Source organism: Dermacentor albipictus, chromosome 3, assembly GCF_038994185.2.
Source record: "Dermacentor albipictus isolate Rhodes 1998 colony chromosome 3, USDA_Dalb.pri_finalv2, whole genome shotgun sequence".
Lineage (NCBI taxonomy): Eukaryota > Metazoa > Arthropoda > Arachnida > Ixodida > Ixodidae > Dermacentor > Dermacentor albipictus.
The window spans coordinates 150,751,088-150,774,114 of NC_091823.1; the positions used below are offsets into that span (position 1 = coordinate 150,751,088).

The following is a 23,027-nucleotide window of genomic DNA, read 5'->3' on the forward strand; positions in this document are numbered from 1 at the left end:
TGGATGCACCACATCATCATATTAAGCTAGGATGGGGTAGCATGACCTACGCAAAGAAAGGGGGGGGGGGGGGGGGCTCAGCGGTTGATCGGGCTGACGCCCATGGTCAGATAAAAATTAGACTGGCCTTAACAAAGCAATCTGGCTTGGGCCGGGCTTAGCGTTTACAAACGGCGAGTCCGTTTGCCGACCACCGGCATGCTGTGGGCAGACACCATGCCGGCCTCATGACCGTCGGTTTAAATGTCGTGGCCGCCTTCGTCCAACACACGGACCGGCCACTTCCCTACGACGGCAACAGCATCGCTTGTCCGCGGCAAGGGTTCCTGTGCCGTATTCATATTTGGGTTTTACCTATTCAGCCCAGCCCCGCCCCCGCCTACACCCCCCCCCCCAAAAAAGAAATAAATTCCTCCTAATCTCAAATTTATCCGATGCCCACCTCTATGGCGTAACTCCATGTGTCGCTTCGGGACGTATACCGCACAATTAGCAAATTATTATATGCTAGTGAGAACATGCATTTGGCCCATTCTGAGGAAGTACTGAAATGAAATAGAAGCGAATAACGACTTAATTACCCGGCAAGACGTAATTTAAACTAGAAAACAGACATGTCGATTATAGATTTCCCACTTTAATTACCTATTCGAAACGGACGGAAACAGCATTCGCATGCGGCGTGCATTGATTCCAAGGAGAAAACAAAAACAAAAAAAAAACGTCGGCGCCATATGTTTTACTTCACCTAATCAATGTAATCAAATAATTGACCGATGGTTCCTCAAAATGAGAATGCAACATCTCGCATCAGGTAGCCGTCAGAGGACCGGCACCGCTTCGGTGATTTTACACAAGCTGTGACAGCAAAAATAAATTTAGTTTTTTTTATGGGATGTAGAAAGATGAAAAGGGGGAGTAAAAATGGGTGCCAAATCAGTTGCTATGCCGGGGAGAGCACTTTTTTACATCGCGTAAGCACTCCATGCTCTCCTACCAGCGACATTATAGCGTCAATAAGAGAGTGCGAAACAGCGGATATCACTTCTTAGTTGTTGTCGAAGTAATAGTATTGCCCTCCTTAATGGTAAAATCCATGGCGAACATGATGATGCGTGATTGAACAATCGCTCTCTAACTTTCTGCGAAATTTATAGCGGGTTTCGGTCGTTTTCTTAAGTCAATTAAGCACATTCGTTCTAGCATCAAGACATGCGCGAAACGGCGCGCTAGGCTCATCACATGATGACTCCAACCAAGAGCGCGCCTAATAGGTTTCTCGGTATGCACTACACCAAGTGCTGTGAAAGTAAAATAAGAGGGCCCCAGCCTAATAAAGAGCGCGAAAAAATGACTATTTTTACCCTCAGCACATATGAAAAACATGCTAAGTGACTTATGTGGTGAGACGCTTGCTTCTGTTTATGTATATTGATTAAGCAGGCTGTTCACAAGCTGTAGACGGAACCAGCTGGAAAATGCAAAAGTTAGTGAAGTACGCCTTACCGCAATGCCGCCTCGGGCACTCAGTCACCTGGGTCTAGCGAAGTGTACAGCAAAGCAGGCGGCGTTGCGCTCCAGCGGTGTAGCAGACGACGCGAGGCACCTCCCCTTTGTCCGTGTGCGCCTGCGCCGCTTCGCTTCGGTGCGCCGCCGCGCCGGACGCACTGGCGCCCCGCGGAGCGCCGCCACGGTGAGCCGTGTTCACCCTAAGAGTGGACGAGCCTGTACATGTGCGACCTTGGCAAGTTACTGCCGAAACATAGTGGGACAATATCCGACTATGTGTCATATAGTCGAAGCAATAGAGATCTCAAAAGCACCACTACACGTGTCAAAGAAACGTGGCTTCAGGAATGTTGTCTGTAGCTACATTCCTCGACTGCTATTCGCCTGACCGTCGACAGTCGTCGCGAGATGTGTTGTGCCGTAATATATTCTAAAGCGCAGGTCTTTGCCTCCCGTTCCTGTGTGAAACGACGCTGTCCCTAGGTGTCCTTCGCGGTCACCGAGCAAAAGAGCACAGCGAATGATGAGAGAGCGAGCATGGAGCGCACCCTGGGAGGAAAAACGACGATAACAAAGAGAGCGCAAGGAGGAAAGCGGAGACAGTGGGCGTGGCGAAAGCGTGAGGAGAAAACCGTAGTGCCGCGCAAGACGTGTTCTGTGGCGGCGATCTCTTCAAGATGACGCCTGTGTAACGCGCCACATCTGTTCAGCGATGACGCCATCAATAAGGCATACGGCGAGTAGGTATACTAATATCACATATGGGTACAAAGCACTGTATAAGGAGAGGTCTGTCTTCGGCGGCTGCTCGGAATCGCGCCCATGCGTCACTCATAATCTGCCTCTCGCGATCTTCTTACAAGCGAGGAAGTTGCTGAATATTCCACTCCGTTACAAAATTGCTGCACGATGGATATTGTCCGTGCCACTCAGTATAGCTCAAGGAGAAAACACGTACAGAGCTGCGCTCCAATATAGCAATACGGAGTATCATAGTCGTCGTTGAATTTGTTGTGGCAGCCTTGCCTTTTATCAGCGAATAGGTTGCAGATTTTGCCTAGTTCTCCCACGTAGTTTTCAAAGGTTTCATGGCCCCCAAGAAGTGGGAGAAACTATGCCAAACCGTTGTCAAGGTGGCTCGTTTAACACTCTCTGAATGGTGGAGGTTGTATGGCAGGAAATCGTTGCATGAGCGCGTCTCGTGCTGCTTGAACTGTGTTTCTCTTCGAAGGTAAGGGCCATCGAGCCATCGGGACGATTGTTATACAAGCCCTTCTAAATGAGTGGTGTCATCGAGTATAGAATAAAATTACATTCACCAGATCACCAGGCTCAATAGCGCTAATTACTCCCAAAGGCCTGTTTATAGCTGTGGCTGAAGCACTGCATAAGAATTCGAGACGCTGGAACAGCAGGCTCCGACAGGAAGTAGACGCTAGACAGACAACAAAGAAAGTTGCCATTGTGCCGTATGCACAGTCGCGCGCAATATGAGCTGCGACATGGTGTCTGTAGTTCAGGAGGCCTAAAACAGCACACCCACGCCGACCTACAATAAATAATATTCCGATTACTGGTATCAATGGAATCAAACTTTAGTATGTCGGCGCTGCTGTGTAATCTTGGGGCGCTTTCAGCCTGGGGCACCGTGTGGGCGCCCACACAGCGTGCGACTGTACAAGCCTAACCGACGAAGTAAAGAACATATCTGGGAGAAAAGGCGTCACGGTATGGTGTGTTAAAGATCAAACAAGGCGTGTTCAATGTATGCACTAGTCAGCGATGGCAGAAAAAATGAACAATGCACAAAGAACCGCGAGGAGTAAACTGCCTGACATTAGCCGCCGAGGTTGCTTAGCTGTTATGATTATCGAGTCTTGGCCTCGGCGACAGCATTTTGATGTGCGCTAAATGCAAAATCGCCGCTATCTGGTGCGTTGGGAGCACGTTTAAGTTTTCATTGTGGTCGAAATTATTCGAGAATCCCCACTATGGCGTGCCTCAAAATCAAATTGTTGTTTTGGCACGTAAACCCCAGCATTCAATGCATTACCTGAAAAGAACGGTAATCTTTGGTATGCCTTTACCCATGTGACTGATGATGCGCATATACCAAACAAGCTGGTGTCTGCTTGACGAGATAACAGCACAAGCAGAATCTCTGGAAGGCAGCTCCCGCCGGACATCTGACTTTTCATCATTACTATTGCGCATGAAAATACACCACATCAAGGGTTTAGAAAAGTGCAAAGAGGAATTTTCGCGCAAATTTCAATGTTATGATCATTGCGGAAGCCGAGCCATCATGACCATCTGTTGACCATCAGACCTACGAAGAAAAGAAAGAGACAGGCTAAGTTGTAAGAACGGTCTATATCCCTAAGTAAACGTATTATCGGCGTGACAAGGAAAACAGCACCATTGGTTGCAAAATGGTATAAAAAATGTCAAAAAAGAATTTCGATATTCACTTGATAACCCAGCGACGTACAGCAACAATGTAGGTCGTTGTGTATTTCTGAGTGCTTTTTTCGGGAAATCGTTCTTGCTATGTGAAGCAAACAAGCTCAGGCAAGGACTATTTTACAACAAACAAAAGTGTTTCAACTGGCATGCGCTGCGGAACATTCCAATCCTACAGTTTGCTGCTCGTCCTCTACAGTTGACTTAGAAGTTTCAGCCACATGAATGCCTGTTGATCTTCTTTGCTTTGGCGGAGCTATTCCATTTCTGGTGCTTCCTTTCTGTTCATGGTTGCAACTGCCACATTGAACGGAACTAGTATTACTTTTTATGTGCACTCTTCTGTGATTAGCCAGGAACCGCCCAAAAAGCGTGTTCCACGAGATCAAGCTCGCATTGCCTTCCGGGCTTTGGTGCCTGTAGATTGTTCCTCGACAACAGGCGGTCGTTTATCCGCCGAATACGCAACAGCGCCGAGCGTCCGCATAATTTATATCGCTTTAAAATGCCAGCTGTAAATGTAGACTCAAATTCGCTGGACAAAAATAGCGGGCTAATCACTTAATTTTGGTCATGGCATCACTTGCTTCAGCCCTATTAAAGTGCACTGCGGGTCGACAAAAAAGTATTCCTCCAACATATGTTCACGCTGCGCCATTACTCCGGCGTGACCGACGCTGCTGTGGTCAGTTTGAATTTCAGCAGTGATTAATGTTGCGTGGAGAACTGGGGTCATATAACGTAAACTTATTACAATCTGTTTTATTCCAATCTCTTGACTTAAAACTTCCATAACCACCAATGCAAGCATCGGGCGATAGCCCTCAGAATTTTATGAGAAGCCCAATGGAACGCACTCCAGCTTCTCAGGAGGTCACTTTCTTTTTTCCTTTAAAAGCGAATAGCATTGCCTACATTGAGCAGATTTCTTTATCGAATTGGCTGTCAAGAGGCGAGGCGCATACTCAATTGAAGAGGGATTCGATGAGGCCGAGCCGGAGCAGTGAAAGTGGATATCCTGCTAAAGAGGGTGGTGCCGGCGTCTGTCATAATACGCTTCCCTTTTACTTAGCCTACGGCGGATGGTCGAAAATCGTGGTGGCGTGCAACGGAACGGTAAAAATTCCGCCAGGACGCATCCTAAGCAAAGAATAGTTGGCGAAGTGATGTCTCATACCTGCCAAAAGAGCACGATAACGTTACAGTAGCACGGCAAAATGTTTATCTTACGCAGATAAATCCATGCTCCGCGGCCGCCCCAGTATCTAGCGCCAGAGCAATCGGTGGGCAGCCATCTTCTATTATTTTCGAAACAGGGCAGCCTCCGGGTATTCAGAAAAAAAAACAGTTTTGTTTGGCATAATAATGAGTCCTTAACGCCTACACGTCACTTTGACGCTATGAGTTCTCGTCGTTTTGTGACGTCGCGTGAAGATAGACGATGTGGACGCAGCCCGAAAACGTTTGATCAACTGGCAGAGTATTATGACGAAAAAGGCATTGAATGAGAAATAATTATTTTTCTTTCGTTCGGGCTAATCACGCATAATCAGTCATCAGGCATCATATCAGATGAGGCGTTACCGCGGTTTTTGTGACGTCGTGTGAGAGACAGGCGAAGTGGGGGGGGGGGTGGCCTGAAAATCTTTTCTCCAATAATGGAGGACTGATTGCAGAATTGCAATAGAAAGGTTTGGAATAGGTTTACGTTATAACGCCCCTAAATTAGGTATTGAACGGAGCGTCATACTTTTCTGCCCAGGCAAAGAAAAATCACTCACGGGCAAACATTTGTCGAAGTGTGTAGCAACAGATACTAAATTTTGAACAAAGCGGCAAGAACAGCAGCAGCAGTAAACGCGGACAGATGTACGCAGTACCGTTAGCGTCATCGGCTTCTAAAATTTGGCCAAAGCTTGAACCTAAACTCAGTCGTAAGTAAGCCTTGCTTTGGAGAAACAAGACCAAGTATAGCTAATTTTCCTGCGCCAGGAAATTATTTCTTCAAGTGACGTTCAAACTATTTTGCGAAAGCCAAGGATGAACTTGCTTAAGGCGCCCCATGGTTCCGGCTCCGGGCGCCCCACTTGGCTCGCCATTCTTATCTGCGTCACCACATATGTCTAAAATCACAATGATTAATTGCCAGCATGTGAATCCACAAGAGCAGCGTGGGCGTTGCTCGGAAACAAGTTATTTTCTTGCTTTCTTTAGTTGGAAATTACCCGCAAATGTTTTGCTGCGGGCCATATTTTACTATACGCACTCATTAGTGCGGTCGTTTTTCCTAAAATATCCTGCTTCATAGCAACATAACGAATAAAGCTTAATTTAATGCCGGCTAAGTTACTCCTTGTATCCTAAAAAGAGCAACCAAGTTTTTTCGGGCTTGTCATAACACCGCGCGACGACAACGGTACATCCCCTAACTAGGGCAAAAAGCTTTAGATTGTTGGATATATGGATGAGTATTGGTTGAATATGTGGCGCAGGTTTAATATGTTTTAAACAAGAGAACAGTGCCAATGTTACATTTCTGACGTACCATCTTCCAGAGAAGGACGCTGGTGGATATGAGAGCGGAGAGCAGCGAAGGTGGGAAACAAATCACTCGATCGTAGTCGAGTACGGAGTGAGTGTTAGGGCCCTTACAGGTACCAAATTGTTTTAAAACTAATAGTCATCAGCACATCCACGAAAGCGGCCTAATAAAATTCAATTGAATTCTTGCATTTATAGTGCGCAAACCAGCACATAGTGTAAAGCATGCCGCAGTGGGGAATGTCGCATTTATTTGAACCCCGTGGGGTTCTCTGCTTTCCAACTAAACCGAACAACATGAGCGCTTTTGCGTTTCGCACCCATTCAGTTGCGGTCGCCGCGGTCGAGGATCGATTCCGCAAATTTGTCTGCAGTAGCGCAACGCGATAGCGGCTACCAGAAAAGGGCCAACCGCGTGGTGTCGACACTGTCGCTTGCACTAACTTTTTTCGAAGGCGAAAGCCCGATATGCCCCATGATGCAAAAATCCGGTGTCTGGCATCCGAGCTTTGTCACCCGATAGTAACAAATCCCACGTGACCAAGTGATGACGTCACGTTCCCGGCACTGCGCATTCTGCGGCTCAGACTGCGAATTCACACGGTGAACAAAAGTGGATTACGGTGGCTTAAAGTCGTACAAGATTGGGCAAGGTGGAATGAGTTGGACTACAGTGGATTAAGGGTGGTGCGAATCACAGCGATGAGAGTCAAGGTGTATTAAAGTGGATTAAAGTAGGTTATGGTGGATTAGAGTGGAATAAGGTGGATTGAATTCATTCAGGCAAGAGCAAGGTGGATTGAAGTGGATTAAGGGCGGTGCAAAATAGGGCAAGGAGGATGAAGCAGGATTCAAGTGGAATAAATAAGTTTTGGTGGAATAAGTTAAATTAGGGCGGATAAATGTTGGTACAAATAATGGCAAGGTTGATTAAGGTGCACTTTTAGCTTAAGGTGATAACTTAAACAAGCAAGTGCTCATGCTTGCATTTTCAAATTGCGCAGGTAAACTTAAATGTTTGTCAACATTGTACTCCACGGCAGCCTCCTAGCCAAGCCAGTCGCTACGCTGGTCCACGCCCCCTTGGCCCCCCCCCCCTCCCCGCCGTGCTTATCTCGCCCCCTTCTTTCTATCACCACTCGCGCACTTGCTCAGCTGCGCGCTACGATTTTATTATGCCTATAAGTCGGATTCCTTTAAAGGGGCCCTGAGCCACATTTTATCGAAGTGGACAAAGGCATTTCAATTGTATGTAGGCTATTTCAGAAACACTTTTCCGCAAGAAGTACTTCTATGCGTTCAGTAGAAGCGAATTTACTCGCAATCAAACACGGCCTCCGCTGCGCTTCCAGTTCCTACTTCAATGCGTTGGACTGCGAAGTCTACGGCGCAGTGAGGCGTGCCCACAATTCTCTGCCTTCTAAATGTCACGCTGGCGGGCAGTTCAAATTTGATTTTGGAGATGCCACGACTTCCGCCTTTTGTGCCTACGACGCGCTGACCATTAGCTCATCGAGATGCAGTGCGCCTGACCAGTGGACCCGGGGCAGCACCCTGCGGCCGCGGCTGCATGTACGCCATGTAGCCGACTGCAGCGCGATGTCAGCTATCGGCCAATAGCAGCAGTCTAAGGGGATGAGTAATAAAAGCATCAAGAAGGAAGTGTGCACAGCGCTTTCTGTCAAAAACAGGGCGTTTGAGAGAAAGGTGACTTCGCGATCCGCTTGCGAGCACCACCAACACTTGGCTGAGAAGTTCGCAGCGGTGCATGCTACCTGCGGACTTTGTTATTTCACCATGCTCGAGGGGTTGCTCAGGGCCACTTTAAGACAAAACTTATTATGCCCCATCAAACGAAAAATCTTGCGTCCATGGTTAACTTTGGATGGCAAGAAAACTAACGTGACCGATTGATGTATTCACGTTCCCGGCGCTGGACTAGCTGCGGCTCGCACTGCGAAAGCCCATGGGGAATAGCAACGTGGTCGGCCGTGATCAGCCTACTCGCTGTGCCGAAAGAAGACAGCTCGCCAGCCCACGCGTTTCAGTGAGATCACAGCTGGAACAGGGCGCTCACTTCGTGCTCATGCGACGGGGAGGTGTAAATGCCTCTTGACTCGCGGGCGGCTGTTAAAGGTATGGCAACTGCTCTCTTCGGTAGTTTCGGTTCTCGAAGCTAAATTATGCGGAATTCGTCATGATGCATAGTAGCAGTGTTAGATTTTTGGATATCAAAAAACGGTTATTCTTGGATGATTGGCATCAAGTATTGTATTAGAGTCAGTCATCTTGACTATGTCTCTAGCGTGCTGTTTTCGCCCCATGGCAGTCTCTGGTGAAGACGTACGGGACAGCTCACGAAAATATTGCTAGGCCTATATTGGAAAGGGTTCATGCGTGACCAACCGGATTTTACTTTCAAGATTTCGCTTCTTAGATACTCTGCTTATCTAAATGTTTTACTGTTTTTACAGTTTTGTGTGAACGGGGGTTAACTGTATTTGCTCGAGGTTTTGTCATATAGAATAATATGGCTGTTCATTGCTAATATAAACCTAGCCGCAGCAGCAGAAGAAGAAACCTAGCTTTCTGCAACAGTTCAAAGTGTCGCATGTCACTGACAGGGCATTACGGGCTGGTTAGTTTTCACGAAATCTGATTCGCTTATAGTTCACAGCGGTGCGCATAAATATTCTAAAATACTTTTTTCATTTATGCCTATTAGTTAGAAATAATGTACGCGGGAAGTTTGCATGGGCGCTGTGAGTAAATTGATCACTCAAGTGCAGGAAATCTATGTGAGCGGCGCATTATTCCCAAGTTCGAAGCAAGGCTGTATAAAATTACGCTCAGAGGCTAAAAAAAAGGCAACTAAATTTTGCAACAAGACAATACAAGTTACTTGAGAACATGGCTCAGGAGCTAATGATGAGGCGGGACAATGTATAATCAGGTTACCTTAGCACCAGTTCTTAATACTAAGCCCCACTGGCGCCAATTATCCGTCTATTATAGCGTAAATGACGACATTCACAAAACACCGGTGGTCGCAAATTAAAACATTTATGCACACATAAGCACTCACTCGCTCTTGCCGCTGTATACCCCGGTGTAGTGTGCTACTGTACCGACTTCCATCAAAACAAAGTGGGTCAAAAACGGATCCTGTAAATATAGCATAAAGATTTCTTGTAAAGATGTCAATGGGGACAGCACATTTAGAGAACGAACTTAATAAAACGGCAATTAACTTTGAGTACTACGCCGGACCAACTGTTGCAAGATTATGCGACAATGAAAGCTGCACTGTAGCATCCACTGAATCCATAAATAGGAACTTGAATCATCCATTGTGCTGCCTTTTAGGGCAGGATGCCTACTAGAAAAAATAGTTGTTTAGGAAAAGCACAAGAATATTCTTAGTCAACTTGTCCAGAACATCTTTGTAGGCAAATTGAAGTGTTTTTGTAACATGTAAAAATTTCACAATATAAAATTTTTAAAAATTCGTAGCAGATGTGGTTGTGAGGCCGGCATTTAGAACTCAAATTGCGCTCGCTCTCAAATGATTTTTAGCAGTAGCATATGAGTGACATGATCTGAGCAACGAACCGAAACTAACGAGATGGGAGGAAAGCTGAAAGAAAAATGCACAAAAAAAGATGTTTTTAGTTGTCAATCCTGGCTATAAAAATCAAGCCATATCAAACCTTTCTGGACGTTTGTTGGCCAGCCAGATATGTGAAGTAAGCATGAAAGCATCTTTGAAAACTCTTTATAAGAAAAGTAGATATGCTTATTCGCGAATGAAACAGATGCTTAACATTGGTTTAGCGAAAGTGTTAAGAAAGTTATCACCTGCGCCAATTCGAATAAATATTCAGGAGAGGTAAAATTAATCAGATTAGTAGTTTATATGCTTCTGGTTCTTGCTTTCTGCATGACTTAGGCAATGGTACGGCTCATAATTTCACCAGCTTCTTTGAGCGATCGGTACTGTAGCGGGATGCCCTCACATTGAAGTGACCAGTAAAGCTGAAGAGAAGTTTTTGTAGTGCAAAGGCCATGTTCTATTCTGACTAGTTTCAACTTATCAAGTGTGTGTTTCTTGACATTGCTGATGTGACTGAGAGCCTGAGATAGAGCAAACACGCGAATCAATAGGTCCAAGTCGTACCCTTGAAATGCTCGGTATGCGAAAACACCGTTCGGCGCAGTGCCAAGATTTAAATTTGCTTCCATCCAGTGTACATTTTCATTCCAGAATACTGCACCCTCCTTGCACACCAATAACCAAACAGCAAGGTATTTCTTGAAAGACTGCTATCGCCTGGTTTCTCGTGCATGGTAACTATCACGGATTGATTCCGGACAAACCTTGCTTTCCTTCGCCTTCGCGCTCCCATCTTGGCGATATTGTAGCTACTTGCGCAAATGAGCAAGCTACCGTGCATATCCATACACAAGAAGACAATCTTGTACTTATTTTAGCACTTAAAAAGCCAAGAGAGCGTAAAGAACATGTTTTAAGCGTAGGGTGTCACCAATGTGAGAGCTTATGCCTATCACATCTGTGATAGGGATAAACTGTTATCAATAATTTTTTGGCTTACCCCTTCGTCGAACACTAAATTACCGAATAAAGAAACAACAGACAAAAGGCCGAAAAGAAACCTTTTAAAGAAAGAAGGTTGCGTCTTCAACTTGGCGTGCAGCCTTAAACTGACAAGAAAAAAATGTGAAGGAATTACATCCTTTACAGTGCTACAGGAGAACTGCTTTCTCGCGCTTTCCTTTGGGCTCAAAACAACCTTGTCTCATAGTTTGAATATCATGCGTGACCAACTATGGGGCTCTTCATTTTGCGCTTCAGCGGAGCAAATACGGAGAATTAGTGATACCCTTTTGGTTCGCTACGCATGATTGCTTAGTTTTTTACGATATGTCTCTCCTCAGTAGTCAGTATGCAATGTCGACTCATCACGGTTCATTGCTGAGCAGGAGATGGAGCGGCCACAGATTTTATTAGAAATGCTACATGCGCACGTCCCAGTAAACTGAGAATCATCTTGCAACGTACACCACGTTGTTTTTTTCTTATGTTTCGTGTAAACTCGTGAGCGCAAATGTAAGGAGCCCAAAGCACGTGCCCAACGCTATGCCGAACTACAATCAACGCGAAATCTTACGACACGGTGCTTGCTGGCGGAAATGACACCAAGGAAGCGGTCTGCCTGCGCGTTCCATTTCGAAGCGAAATTGTTTGCTTAAAATCAGGCGTGCAATCTGGACTAGATGGCAGCGAAAATTCTAACGCTAGCCGCCAGTTGTACTACTGTTTCCGAGAAGACGCAGACCGACTGAACTGTACGCTTTATTTAAAAAGTACGCTTCTCTTATGTGAGTGTGTTAGTTGAGTACGACGAGTTATGACAAGTTTTTATGAGTATCTTACGTTAGGAAGAGTTGTGTGTATAAAAGGACGAACACAAGAGAAAACTAAATAGACGGAAAAAACGCAGTTTCCTTGGTTCATCTTTTTATACGCGCAGCTCTTTCTAATATGGCCATGCACCAACCCGCCCACCAAGAAGCTTCAACGTTTTCTGAGTACATGACGATTAACAATACAGATCAGTACCGCACGCTGCTATAAAGTTTCATTCGCAATTGGCCCCTGGCGAGTAGATTAGGTTGCGTGATTTAGAGAGGCCTAAACATGCAAGTTGTTCACTTGACTATTCTCGGGGAAATTAAAGCCGTGTTGGGAGATTATATTCTTGATTCTTTGTCTAGTTCAATTTGCTCAATAAAGGGAACCGATTGCAATACCGTGCTCGAATAAGCAACATTCATCGTTGGACACAATTTCGATAACATTACTTCGCGGCAAACCGCAAGGGATTATGTGCGAACCTTCAAGAGGCACGAGAGAAAGCCGCAGGCTAAGCGGTAGTGGAAGAACTGTGATGTGTGACGGACGAGCTTGCAAACACTGCGGGAAACGAGCAGATAAGCAGCGTCATAGATGTGGGGTGGCACAGGGAGCGGCAGCCCGGTGAACGTTTCGTTGAGGAGCAGCGTACCTCCTTGGGTAAAGTCACACAACACTTGACCACATGTGATGGGACGCGCGTATGTAACGCCCCTGCAGCGCCACTGTTGGTTCAATGTTGGTTCCTTGCTCGAATAAATACGCGAACGTCAAGAAAAAATACGATGGCAGGGGTAAAGGGCAAGTGCAACACACAAACACACACACAAATACGCACGCACACACACAGTCGTAGGGACACACACAATAATAACATGAACAAATGCGCGCATTTGGCGTGCCAAAACATTGATGTGATTATGAGCTTCAGAAAAGTGGCTAGCCAGGCTTGTTGGTACAAACGCGTACTTAGGAAACAGCCTAAATGACGGGATGCCGAAAAAAAGGGGGGGGGGGTACTGCGGAATAATATATTTAAATGTTAGGTTTTACATGCCAAAACCACTTTCTGATCATGAGGCACGTCGCAGTGGCGGCCTTCTGAAATTTGGACCACCTGAGGCTTTTGAACGCGCACTTAAATCTAAGTACAAGTGTCTTTTCGCCCCAAACGAAATGCGGCAGCCGTAGCCGGGATTCGATCGCGCGACGCGGGCTCAGCAGCGAAACACCATAGCAACTGCGCAAGCACGGTGGGAATGGATTAATTGAGACCACCTCGGTTTCGTTAACGTGCACCCAATAAACGACACGGGGCGTTACTGAATTTCCTAGCTATCGAAACGCGGCCGCCGTGACCTGGATTCGATCCCATTCCCTTGACCTTAGAAGCGCAACGCCAAATTCATCCCGTCGCGTACACACGCACACACTCACCGACACTACTCGCCGCAGTTGCTTAGTGACTGTGGTGTCGGGCTGCTAAGCACTGCAGATGGCAGGATCGAATCCCGGCCGCGGCAGTCGCATTTCTGTGGGGGCAAAACGCGAGAACAAACTTGTACTGAGATTTAGGTGCGTGTTAAAGAACGCCGGGTTGTCCAATTTTTTTCGGAATCTCCCACTACAGCGTGCCTCACAATCAGAGCGTGGTTCTGGCATGCAAAATCCCATAATTTGAAAATAAAGCGCACGCAATTCCAAGGTCAATGTGAGTGAACAGTTATACCATTTTTTACTGTTCATGTATTAATTAATTTCGAGCATTACCTCAGAAACCATTCGTTCGATCGTATGAGCAGGGTAGGTATCCTACGCGAAGTATGTAAGACATCGGAGAAACTTAGCATAAAATCAAAGAGTGCGGATTTGCGGGCTAGTTGGTTACCTGCATCACTTGCAGAAGTCGTCTGCATACTTGCAGACGATAGGACATGGACTAAAGTTTAGGTTTAGGCGAACGTCCTGTCGTCTTTCTTGTCCGTACCACTCCAGAGCTATGTCTTCAATTGATGCGACCTAGCATAGCCGCTGATTCGGAGCTCTGGAAGCCAGATTTGGAGCGTGTATTTTCCTAAATCAATTTTCTTACCACTCAGTGCGCGGAACACAATTACGATAGGCGTCTGACGCCATTCAGTAGAAACTGCGGTGCTCGTATCGCCGTTCTATCAAAGCTTTGCCTTCTGAGGTTCATTGTGTCGCAAATGTTGAAATTTTACGAGATTGAAACCAGCAATAGAGGAGACTGCCCAGCAATTCTTACGCGCACCAGCAAAGAAGAACGTTGAATGGCTACACCCTATTCAACACACAAGGTATACTTGCTGCAAGAAAAATTTAAAACGAGGGGCTTCATATTTCGCTACAAGAAATGTGGAACCACAAGACAACGAAAAGAAGGAAAACACCGGGGAAATTTGCGGGATTTTAATGAAAGAGAATAAATACAATGACCACAATAATATGAGTGGGCGAAAAGATGCCCTGTCGCCAGTGACAGCTCATGCCACACCTCCCACATTGTTTGGCCATTACCTGTTTAGCTAAGGTTGCGGCCATCATTCGGTCAAAGTAAGCAGACTGAGATTTATTTGCCCTTCCCGTTCATTGGTAAAAAATATCTAGACTCTGGCAGCATCAATGGCTTCAGGCAGCACGCGAGGCTTACCTGACCAGTTGGCTACTCCTACAGCTAGTGCACCACGCCATGCCTATTGTTAAAAAAATTCTGCCGCATGATCGACCATGATCACGAATGGCGTTGGCTAACACGGCCAGGGCCAGATCTATGCTGCGTATACATAAATAAACAAGAACGTGGATAGGGTCGCCACTGAGCTACGCCCGTCGCCATAGCTTAATTGGTAGAGAATCGCGCAGGTAACGGTGAAGGTGCGAGTTTCGCTCCAACGTGCGGGAAGTAGCGTTTTGTGTTCTTGCATTTCCCTTTTCCTTAAAATTGTACATTTCAATTCAGACAAAGTACCTAAATTCCTGAAATTCTTTTTTTTTGTGCCTTCAATCACCGTTCGGTCAGAGAGACTGTGCGCCTCAGTACAAGTTTTCTGTCACCTGATATTTTCCGTTGGCCCTGGCATTCGGGCCAGTGACCTGCGTGACAAATAGCTATAAACGGTGTAAGCATCACCTTCACTACCAATATCGACAAAGATATTCTAGCTTATGCATTATGACTCACGAGTCCAGTGCTTGTCGGAAATTTTGTTGTGCCTTCCTCATCTCCAATGTGTTTCGACAGGTGCACCATCTTGCCGTCGACCATGGTCTCCCAGTGGTGAACACCTGCGCAAAAGAATTTTTAAATCGAGAATGAACAGGTTTAAATCGAGTTATACACAGGGAGTCCTAGCTGATGTTATTCACGCTACTAATGCGAAAAAAATGTGACGCAACAAAGGAACATGAGCCTCATGGCGTTCGGTCGTTTTTCGTGTCTCGCCACGAAGACTTTTTTTTATATTTATGTGGTGATACAGAAAGTACTCATTTACCTTGTTTCTAATATTTAAATTAGGCGCACATCTTCCAATGGCATGATTATTATTACCTCTTAAAACAACCTATTTAGTCGTCTACATTGTGGTATGTTCTGCATAAATAGTTTTTCCGCTCCTACAGATTACTAATAGCCAACAGCGCATCGTGAGTCTGCGCCTACGTGCTGTGACAGAAGTGGCACCTAAGTAAATTGAAGAAACCAAGTCCGCGTATTGTCTGAATCATCAAACACCTCGTCGCTGCGTTAGGCTGCACTATTACGACTATCACGCAGCTCTCAATCTGCGGAAGCCAACACCTACATCTGGCCACTTAGAGTCGGTTGCTGTGAGATGAGAGAAATTGTTTATTTCAGTTGTGAAGTGGTGTGAAGTCATGTCTCCAGCATTTAGATCGTGTCATCTGGAAATAAAAGAAATAGCTACTACGCCTACGCCCTTTGCTGCGCCGGCGCCTCTCTTTACAATAAAAAAACTTAAATTTCACATGTGACCTACTGCAATGTCTTGCTGTCAACTATGACGTCATCATATCAGACCCAGTGGAAACCATGACAGCTGACATGCATACGACACAGACCAACAAATGTAACCTGCCCGAATGTTTTGTATTCAACGCTATTTTAAGGCTTTTCCTGGAAAATGGACAAATAAAGTCGAATCATTACAGAAGCCTACAATAGACGGCGCCCCACTAGGGCCTCTGCGTCAGCAGGTGCTTCTTGGTTTACGACACAATGGACCCGAGCAATTGGGGTTTGTATCCTTTGCGTCTAACCGTGTGTGGTCGAGCTGTGTCCAGCAGAACGGATACGGCAGATTGAGCCTGTGCTGAGTCTTTGAGTCCTTTGGCATTGAGTCCTTTGGCATTTGGGCACGTAAAACTAGAGCTCAATTTAGTGCAACAAACCTGTAAATGCTGAAAGGTACAAGTAAGCTCGCACGATACTTCTTGGTGGTCTTTGTGTCTTAGTGGAAGAACCTTCTAGCGCTGAGAGAAATATGAAAGAACTTGAAAAAGAGGGTTCCAGCGAAACACAAAGGACGCGCGCACAAGGAAAATGCGCTACACACGAACTGCTGCGTCCATCCGAGTCTAACGCTGTTTCCTTGTGTGCGCGTCCTTTGTGTTTCGCTGGTACCCCCTCTTTATTCTTTATTCTTTATTCAGACATATCCCCGCTTTGCCCGAAAGCGTTACAGCAGGGGGGTTACAAGCATGAAAAGAATACATCTTGATTCTCACTGCACACCTGTTCACATGACAGTCTATTCCACTGAGCGATAGTTTTTACAAAAAAAGAGTTGGCATACAGGCCCGTCCTAGCCCGGCATTCTCTAATTTTGCACTGGTGGTCAGTGCGAGCCGATATATAGTGTGGCGGTTTTAAGTCCATTTCCCTATCAATTCCCGTTTTGTTATGATAGATTTCATATAGAAGCTTTAGCCGCAGACTCTTTCGGCGAGACGACAGGGACTCCCAGTTGATCTCTGTTTTCATTGCTGTGCAACTGTGCCTCCTCCCGTACCTATTCAAGACGAACCTGGCTGCTCTGTTTTGTAGTTTTTCTAGTTTATTTATCAGACATATCTGTGACGGGTCCCATAAGGTACTAGCATATTCCAAAATAGGTCGTATACAAGTTAGTTACGCCGTGCTTCTAAGGTTGCAATCTGCACATTTTAAATTTCTTTGAATGTAATTCAGAGCAACTGCCGCTTTGCCAACTACATAGTCCACGTGTGCCCGCCAAGAGCAGTCGCCCGACAGCATTACGCCCAAATATTTAGCCTTGGATTTAGTACTTAATATATTATTCATTAGACTGTAGCTGGCATCGATTACTTTTTTCTTCTTTGTAAACCGCACATGGACGCACTTTCCGGTATTCAAATTCATTTTCCACTTTGAGCACCATTCGCAAATACGATCTAGGTCGGCCTGCAGTTTGAGAACATCGTCTTCATTATCGATTTTTCTATACACAATACAGTCATCTGCGAAGAGCCGCATGTTAGAGTCAATACCTAAGTTAATATCATTAATATATATAAGAAAAAGAAGAGGCCCCAGAACTGATCCTTGCGGGACGCCTGATGTGACCTCAAGATAATCTGAAGTAGTACCATTTAGGACCACACGTTGACGGCGACTTGACAAATAGTCCTTTATCCAGCTAAAAACACTAGAATCTATACTTAGCATTCGAAGTTTATGAAGTAGTAAAGAATGGCAGACAGTATCAAATGCTTTGCGGAAGTCCAGAAATATGCAGTCTATTTGTCCACCCATATCAACCACTGACGCCAGGTCATCATAAAATTCAATCAGTTGTGTCGAACATGAAAACCCCTTGCGAAATCCGTGTTGTCTGTTTGTAAGCAATGTGTTGTCCGTTAGATGTTCCATGATAGCCTTATATAATATGTGTTCCATGATCTTGCACGAAATCGAGGTAAGTGAGATAGACCTACAATTAATAACTTCTTTTTTAGAGCCCGCTTTGTGAATAGGGACTACATTTGCAATTTTCCAGTCCTGTGGCATCTGACCAGTAGTTAATGACTTGTGAAATTTTAAGTAAAGGTAAAGCGAGATGGCGTGAGAACACTGTTTTAAAATTCTCGGAGAGATACCGTCAGGGCCAATAGCCTTACTTTCATCAAGGTTTTTTAGCAGAGATTCAATGCCGCTAACGCTGAGTTCGATTGGTTTCATAAGAAGAACGTTGCTTTTGGATGATTTTGGGCTGCATGCAGATTGAGAAAGAAAGACTGATTGGAAATATCTGTTTAGGCATGTCGCTTTTTCTGCATCGTCAGTAAGAATGCGTTCATTGCAAATAATTTCATTTATTCCAACAGGATCAGACCCACATCCCTTCAAATATTGCCAGAACTGTTTAGGATTTATTTTCATTTTGTCATTAAACCGTTTAAGATACTGTTCTTTTGCTTTTTTCGACAGGTCTTTGTATTCGCGTGTTAATTCTTGCAGCCTTTTAAAACACGCGTGTGTTTTTGTTCTTTTATATCTTTGAAACACATGCCTTCGTTTTTTAATTAACCTCAATACACGAAAGGTGATCCACGGTTTCTTACGCTTTTGGAGTCTAGCCGATTCAATACTTGGTACGAATAATTTGGAGTTCATCATGCAGCTACTGGTCCAGCAGCTTGCGCTATGCACCACATTTTAATAGTTGCTTTTAAATGCTATGTTGGAGCTTTAGCGCAGAGCTACTCAGCGAATCAACAGCCACGTTCGAGCTCAACAATAGAGGTATTGAGGCCTACAAAGGAAAGCCAGCTCATCGGCTGCAGTCACGCACCGCCCAACGGCGCTTTCACAATACTTTAGTGAAATCGACCTGTCTCGATCATACTCGTTAACAGCAGAACCCCACAGCAGCTGCACTTCCGTCATGGGCGCCGACTACGAAGGGGCCCAGGATTGAATTGTTGACCTCATGCTGGTCTCTGTGCGGCACTAGGTGGCAGGTTCATTTCCCCGCCGCGATACTGGCACTAGAAAATGTGATGGAGGCAGAAATGCTTGTGCGCCTTGCTTTGTTTTGCATGCTTTGCGCACAGAAAAACGTCATCAGCTGGCCAAAATAAATTTTGACTCCCCCAGTTGACGTGCCTCATGCTCAGATGGTAGTTTTAGATGTAGAAGCGCACAGGGTAATTTATTAGCACGGATGCCTTAAGTAGTTCATTGCAACGGCTCATAACTAAAATACGCTGCGTCTAGTGAAGTGGTGCAAAAATATCATCGTCAGCAAGGGCTCCTACACCCGTGAGCAAGCAAAGTTCCAACGGCTCATACACCTCGTTAGCAATGGCTCATACCCCCATAAGCAAGCAAAATGCAATGGCTCATACCCTTTTAAGGCAGAGGCTACGAACACCCAGCAAAGTGAAGCGAATAGTGCATGCATCCACTGAAATCACCCATGCAGCTCAACGGGCAGCATACGTTTCAGTAAAGAAGAAACTCGAACCTAGCATCAGAACCTTCCAAATCGAACCAAAACAGCATTGCATACCTCACCTTGAAGAACGCTTAAGGACAAGTTTGCTTGCCAAGCGAGAAACAAGATACTACGTGCGAAGCGGCAGAAGCAAGGCAATTGACCGTGATCGCAGCTTTCCCCTGCTGAGGGGATCATCAGCTTTTTTTGGCGAGAAAAGAAGAAGAACAGAACAACAGTTAAGAGTTTCTGCTGACGTCCCTGCGTGTTCCACGTCGGGGACGTCCACCTCTTATGCCATGGCGCCTAGAGCATCGAGGACTCCCTCGAAGGCCCACGTCTTCGATGTTGTGGTCCCTACGGAAAATGGTCCCGAGACCGTCGTCGACGCGACGGCCTCAATGGTTGTCCTCTGTGAGGTCTACTGCGTTCAGCACATGGGAGGCCTCAACTTTCAAGTCACCGTCAAGAGCATGGCTTGGATGACTCTAATCGTCGATGCTGGCTGCCTTGTCATCGGTGGCGAGCGTTGATCAAGGCATAAAACTGGGCTAGTTGGTGTTTCATCATTATTCAAGACTAGCGCAAGATAGCCGGGACAAAGACAGAAAAGACAACAGGACGAGCGCTAGTCCTGTCACCTTCTCTGACTTTGTCCCTGCTATATTGCGCTAGTCCTTTGAATAATGGCGAGCGTTGTCCTGTCGTTCCCGTCAGCCTGCAAGTCACCAACGTAACCTGCCTCTTTTTGCCGTCCTTCGTTCCGAAGTCCTCAAGCAGGCACTATCACCATACGGCAAGGTTCTATCTGTCAACGGTAGTCTTATGAGCGGACGACGTGGCGTGCTCACGGGTACACGCTTCGTTCGTAAGGAAGTGAGCACTACAACCGCGGTCCGCAATTATCGGCGAGTCTCTGGTCATCGTGAGATGTTTGACTACCACGGCTTGCAACGCGTGTGTCGTCGGTGTCGTTCAAGCGACCACTACCGCGCACAGTGCACCGCAGCGTTCTGTGGCTGTTGTGGTGTCCATGCCCAGGAAAGCGACGGATGTGACCGTCCTTGTCGGCGTTACGGGGATGGCCACCCTACGGTTGCGTGAACTGAGTGGCGTTTATACTGGGACGCTGCTGCTGGAGTCTTTCCCCCCTTACCGCCGGCGTCAGTTGCAGTTGCGACTGCGCTTGACGCATTGAGCAAAGAAACTGCCGTGACGCCACATCAACCAGCATCGAAAAATGAAAAATAAGAGGTGTGCAGCTCGGGAAGTCACAACGCGCCATGTTCGCCGGCCTCTTCTACTGAAAAAGAAAACCGTGACGTGGCGAATCGCAACACGCAATGTTCGCTGGCTTTCCAAGCAGAGCAAGACACGCATGCAGTGGCCGACAGCGCCTCCACTTCGGCTGCTACTGTCAGTCCTCCTCATTGCAGCGAGGCTTTAGATACAGACAAAACACCTGATCTTGCGATTACTATGGTCGATACAACCACGAAATCTGCTGTGGCTTCATCCGCCTCAGTTACATCGCCTACAACGCCGCGTCCGGTACATCTGAATGAGCCCCCGGCTGCCGAAGTTTTCGGCGGCGACGAAATCAATCCCGCCGCCCTACCGCTACCGACATCTTCCTCATCAGAGAACAGCTTCAGCCTCAGAATTGATATCAGCGTTGAACTCTCGCCAAGCCTGGATGAACTCGACATAGAAATGGCGGCCCCACGAGACGTGAAGGGTTTCCATGCGTAAGCTTCTGGCTCGGACGGCGGCCCGGATCGCAGTGCCGAGTTACAGCGGCCCAAAAAATCTCGGCCTTCTTCGAGAGCGTCAAAGAAGTGACGTGTGCACTGCATCTCCCCCGCACTTATTCCCGGGGCGCCGACTTGGAGAACACGAGTATGGAGGACACCCTGAACGTTATTTATTTAAACGCACAAGGGTTCCGAAGTCCTGCAAAGCAAGCCCAAATTATCAGCGTGGTCCGCGCAAAAAAAAAAATGTGATATACTGTGTTTGCAAGAAAGAAATTTTTTCACGATCGGACATGTTCTTGCTTTCAAAAGCTCTTTCAACCTAGACTGTTTTTTCTCATTCGCAACATCAAACTGATCAACAGAACTCTCTCTTGAGATCGTCATGTCTTCTTTGATGGGACAGCGCAAATATTGGCATTTCAGGGCGTACTATATTATATAGGTTACGAATCTTGTGGATATGTGGACCCTCGCAGGCCATTAAGTCCAACGATATCTTCGTGGCCTCGACGTGTATTTCCTGGAAGTTTGTCATGTGGTGCCTGTTGAGGATTTTTACTGCGTCTCAGACAGCCTAGCAGATGTGCGAGGCTCGGGTTGGCGTAACCCTGATTGGAAGGCACGGGAGTTGCGTCACCTTGTTTAGCACGTTTCGTTGCTGGATACAGACCGTTGTTTTTACGGTTCTTTAGCTGCCTGGACGTGGTGACGCGGCGTGTCGTCAAGCAGGTTAGAGCGTACCTATTCGCCAAGATATTTAGCTCGGTATGTCACCCGATCTGATGTGATAACATTACCTTCATCCCCTGTTTATATTTCCGATCACAGACTAGTTAAACTCGAAATTCGCTTCCCTACTTCCTCATCAGTAAAACCTTAGCGCTAGACATTCGCGTTCTACATCACGCGCGCTAACGCTCTTTTTGTGAAGAGTCTTGCACGCGTCTGTTTCTAGATCTGACCCAGTGTCATGTGACGCGTTCAAGGTGCCGTGGCGTCTGCATCGTTCAGTTGAAGGACGTGCACTCAGACAACGTATGCCGGAAGATTTTGCGGATACTGCAACGAAGTTCTGTATTGCATTTCGGGTTAATCTACTGAGGCCGTTGATGCGGTCATGGCAGCGTGCGCTACGGAAGTGTTTCCAACGTCTCATCGCAGCGTCGTCTTTGTCAGGTGCTGGTTGGCGATGCAGACGTAATCCGTGTGCACACCCTGAAGTTCTGCGGTTTGCAAGACACTCGCTTTTTAGACAGGCGAATGCATTCGGTTCTACGGTCTCAAGAGCACTTTCCGTTACGTCGCCTCCCACGCGTGATCATTCGCTGTTTTTGACGCATTTTGAAAACATGCCGCGTACGACTATGCAAATAGATCCTGGCTTTCGAGGATTTCGTGCAATGCTTAGTCGGCTGCCTCAGGTTCCACCTGCGGCAGCTGACCGTCTTTGTGCACTACAATCACCGGATGAAGTCAAGGCAACATTATTTTCCATGAAGCGTGGCTTCGCCCCAGGTCCAGACGGGTTATCCGTTGAGTTTTATCTGACGTTCAGGGAAGATATTGGTGCCGCTTTCGTATCTGATATCAGCCGCTATTTTGAGAACCTTTAATTTTCGTCCAGTTTTTGCGACAACCGTATTGTGCTGATAGCTAAGCACGATCCATCAGCAGTTCGTCGAGAGGAATGGAGCCAATCACGCTTCTCTCAACGTTAACTACAAAACCTTCACAACTGCTGTCACCCTGCGTTTGGGAAGCCTGATGCCTTCCTTACTAGGACACCATCATGCATGCTCGGTCTCTGGCAGAGAAATACACAGT

At 46.4% G+C, this 23,027-nt stretch overlaps 1 protein-coding gene across 1 annotated transcript in view; it reads right to left on the reverse strand.

Moving 5' to 3' along the window:
* The window catches only part of LOC139057767 (uncharacterized), a 72,011-nt gene that overhangs the window by 32,821 nt on the left and 16,163 nt on the right, over positions 1-23,027 (reverse strand). The window contains exons 4-5 of the mRNA XM_070536521.1: positions 15,150-15,253; positions 9,599-9,678 (exon numbers count right to left, since the gene is read on the reverse strand). Of these exons, the coding sequence (XP_070392622.1) occupies positions 9,599-9,678; positions 15,150-15,253 (184 nt within the window). The remainder of the gene's footprint in view (positions 1-9,598; positions 9,679-15,149; positions 15,254-23,027) is intronic.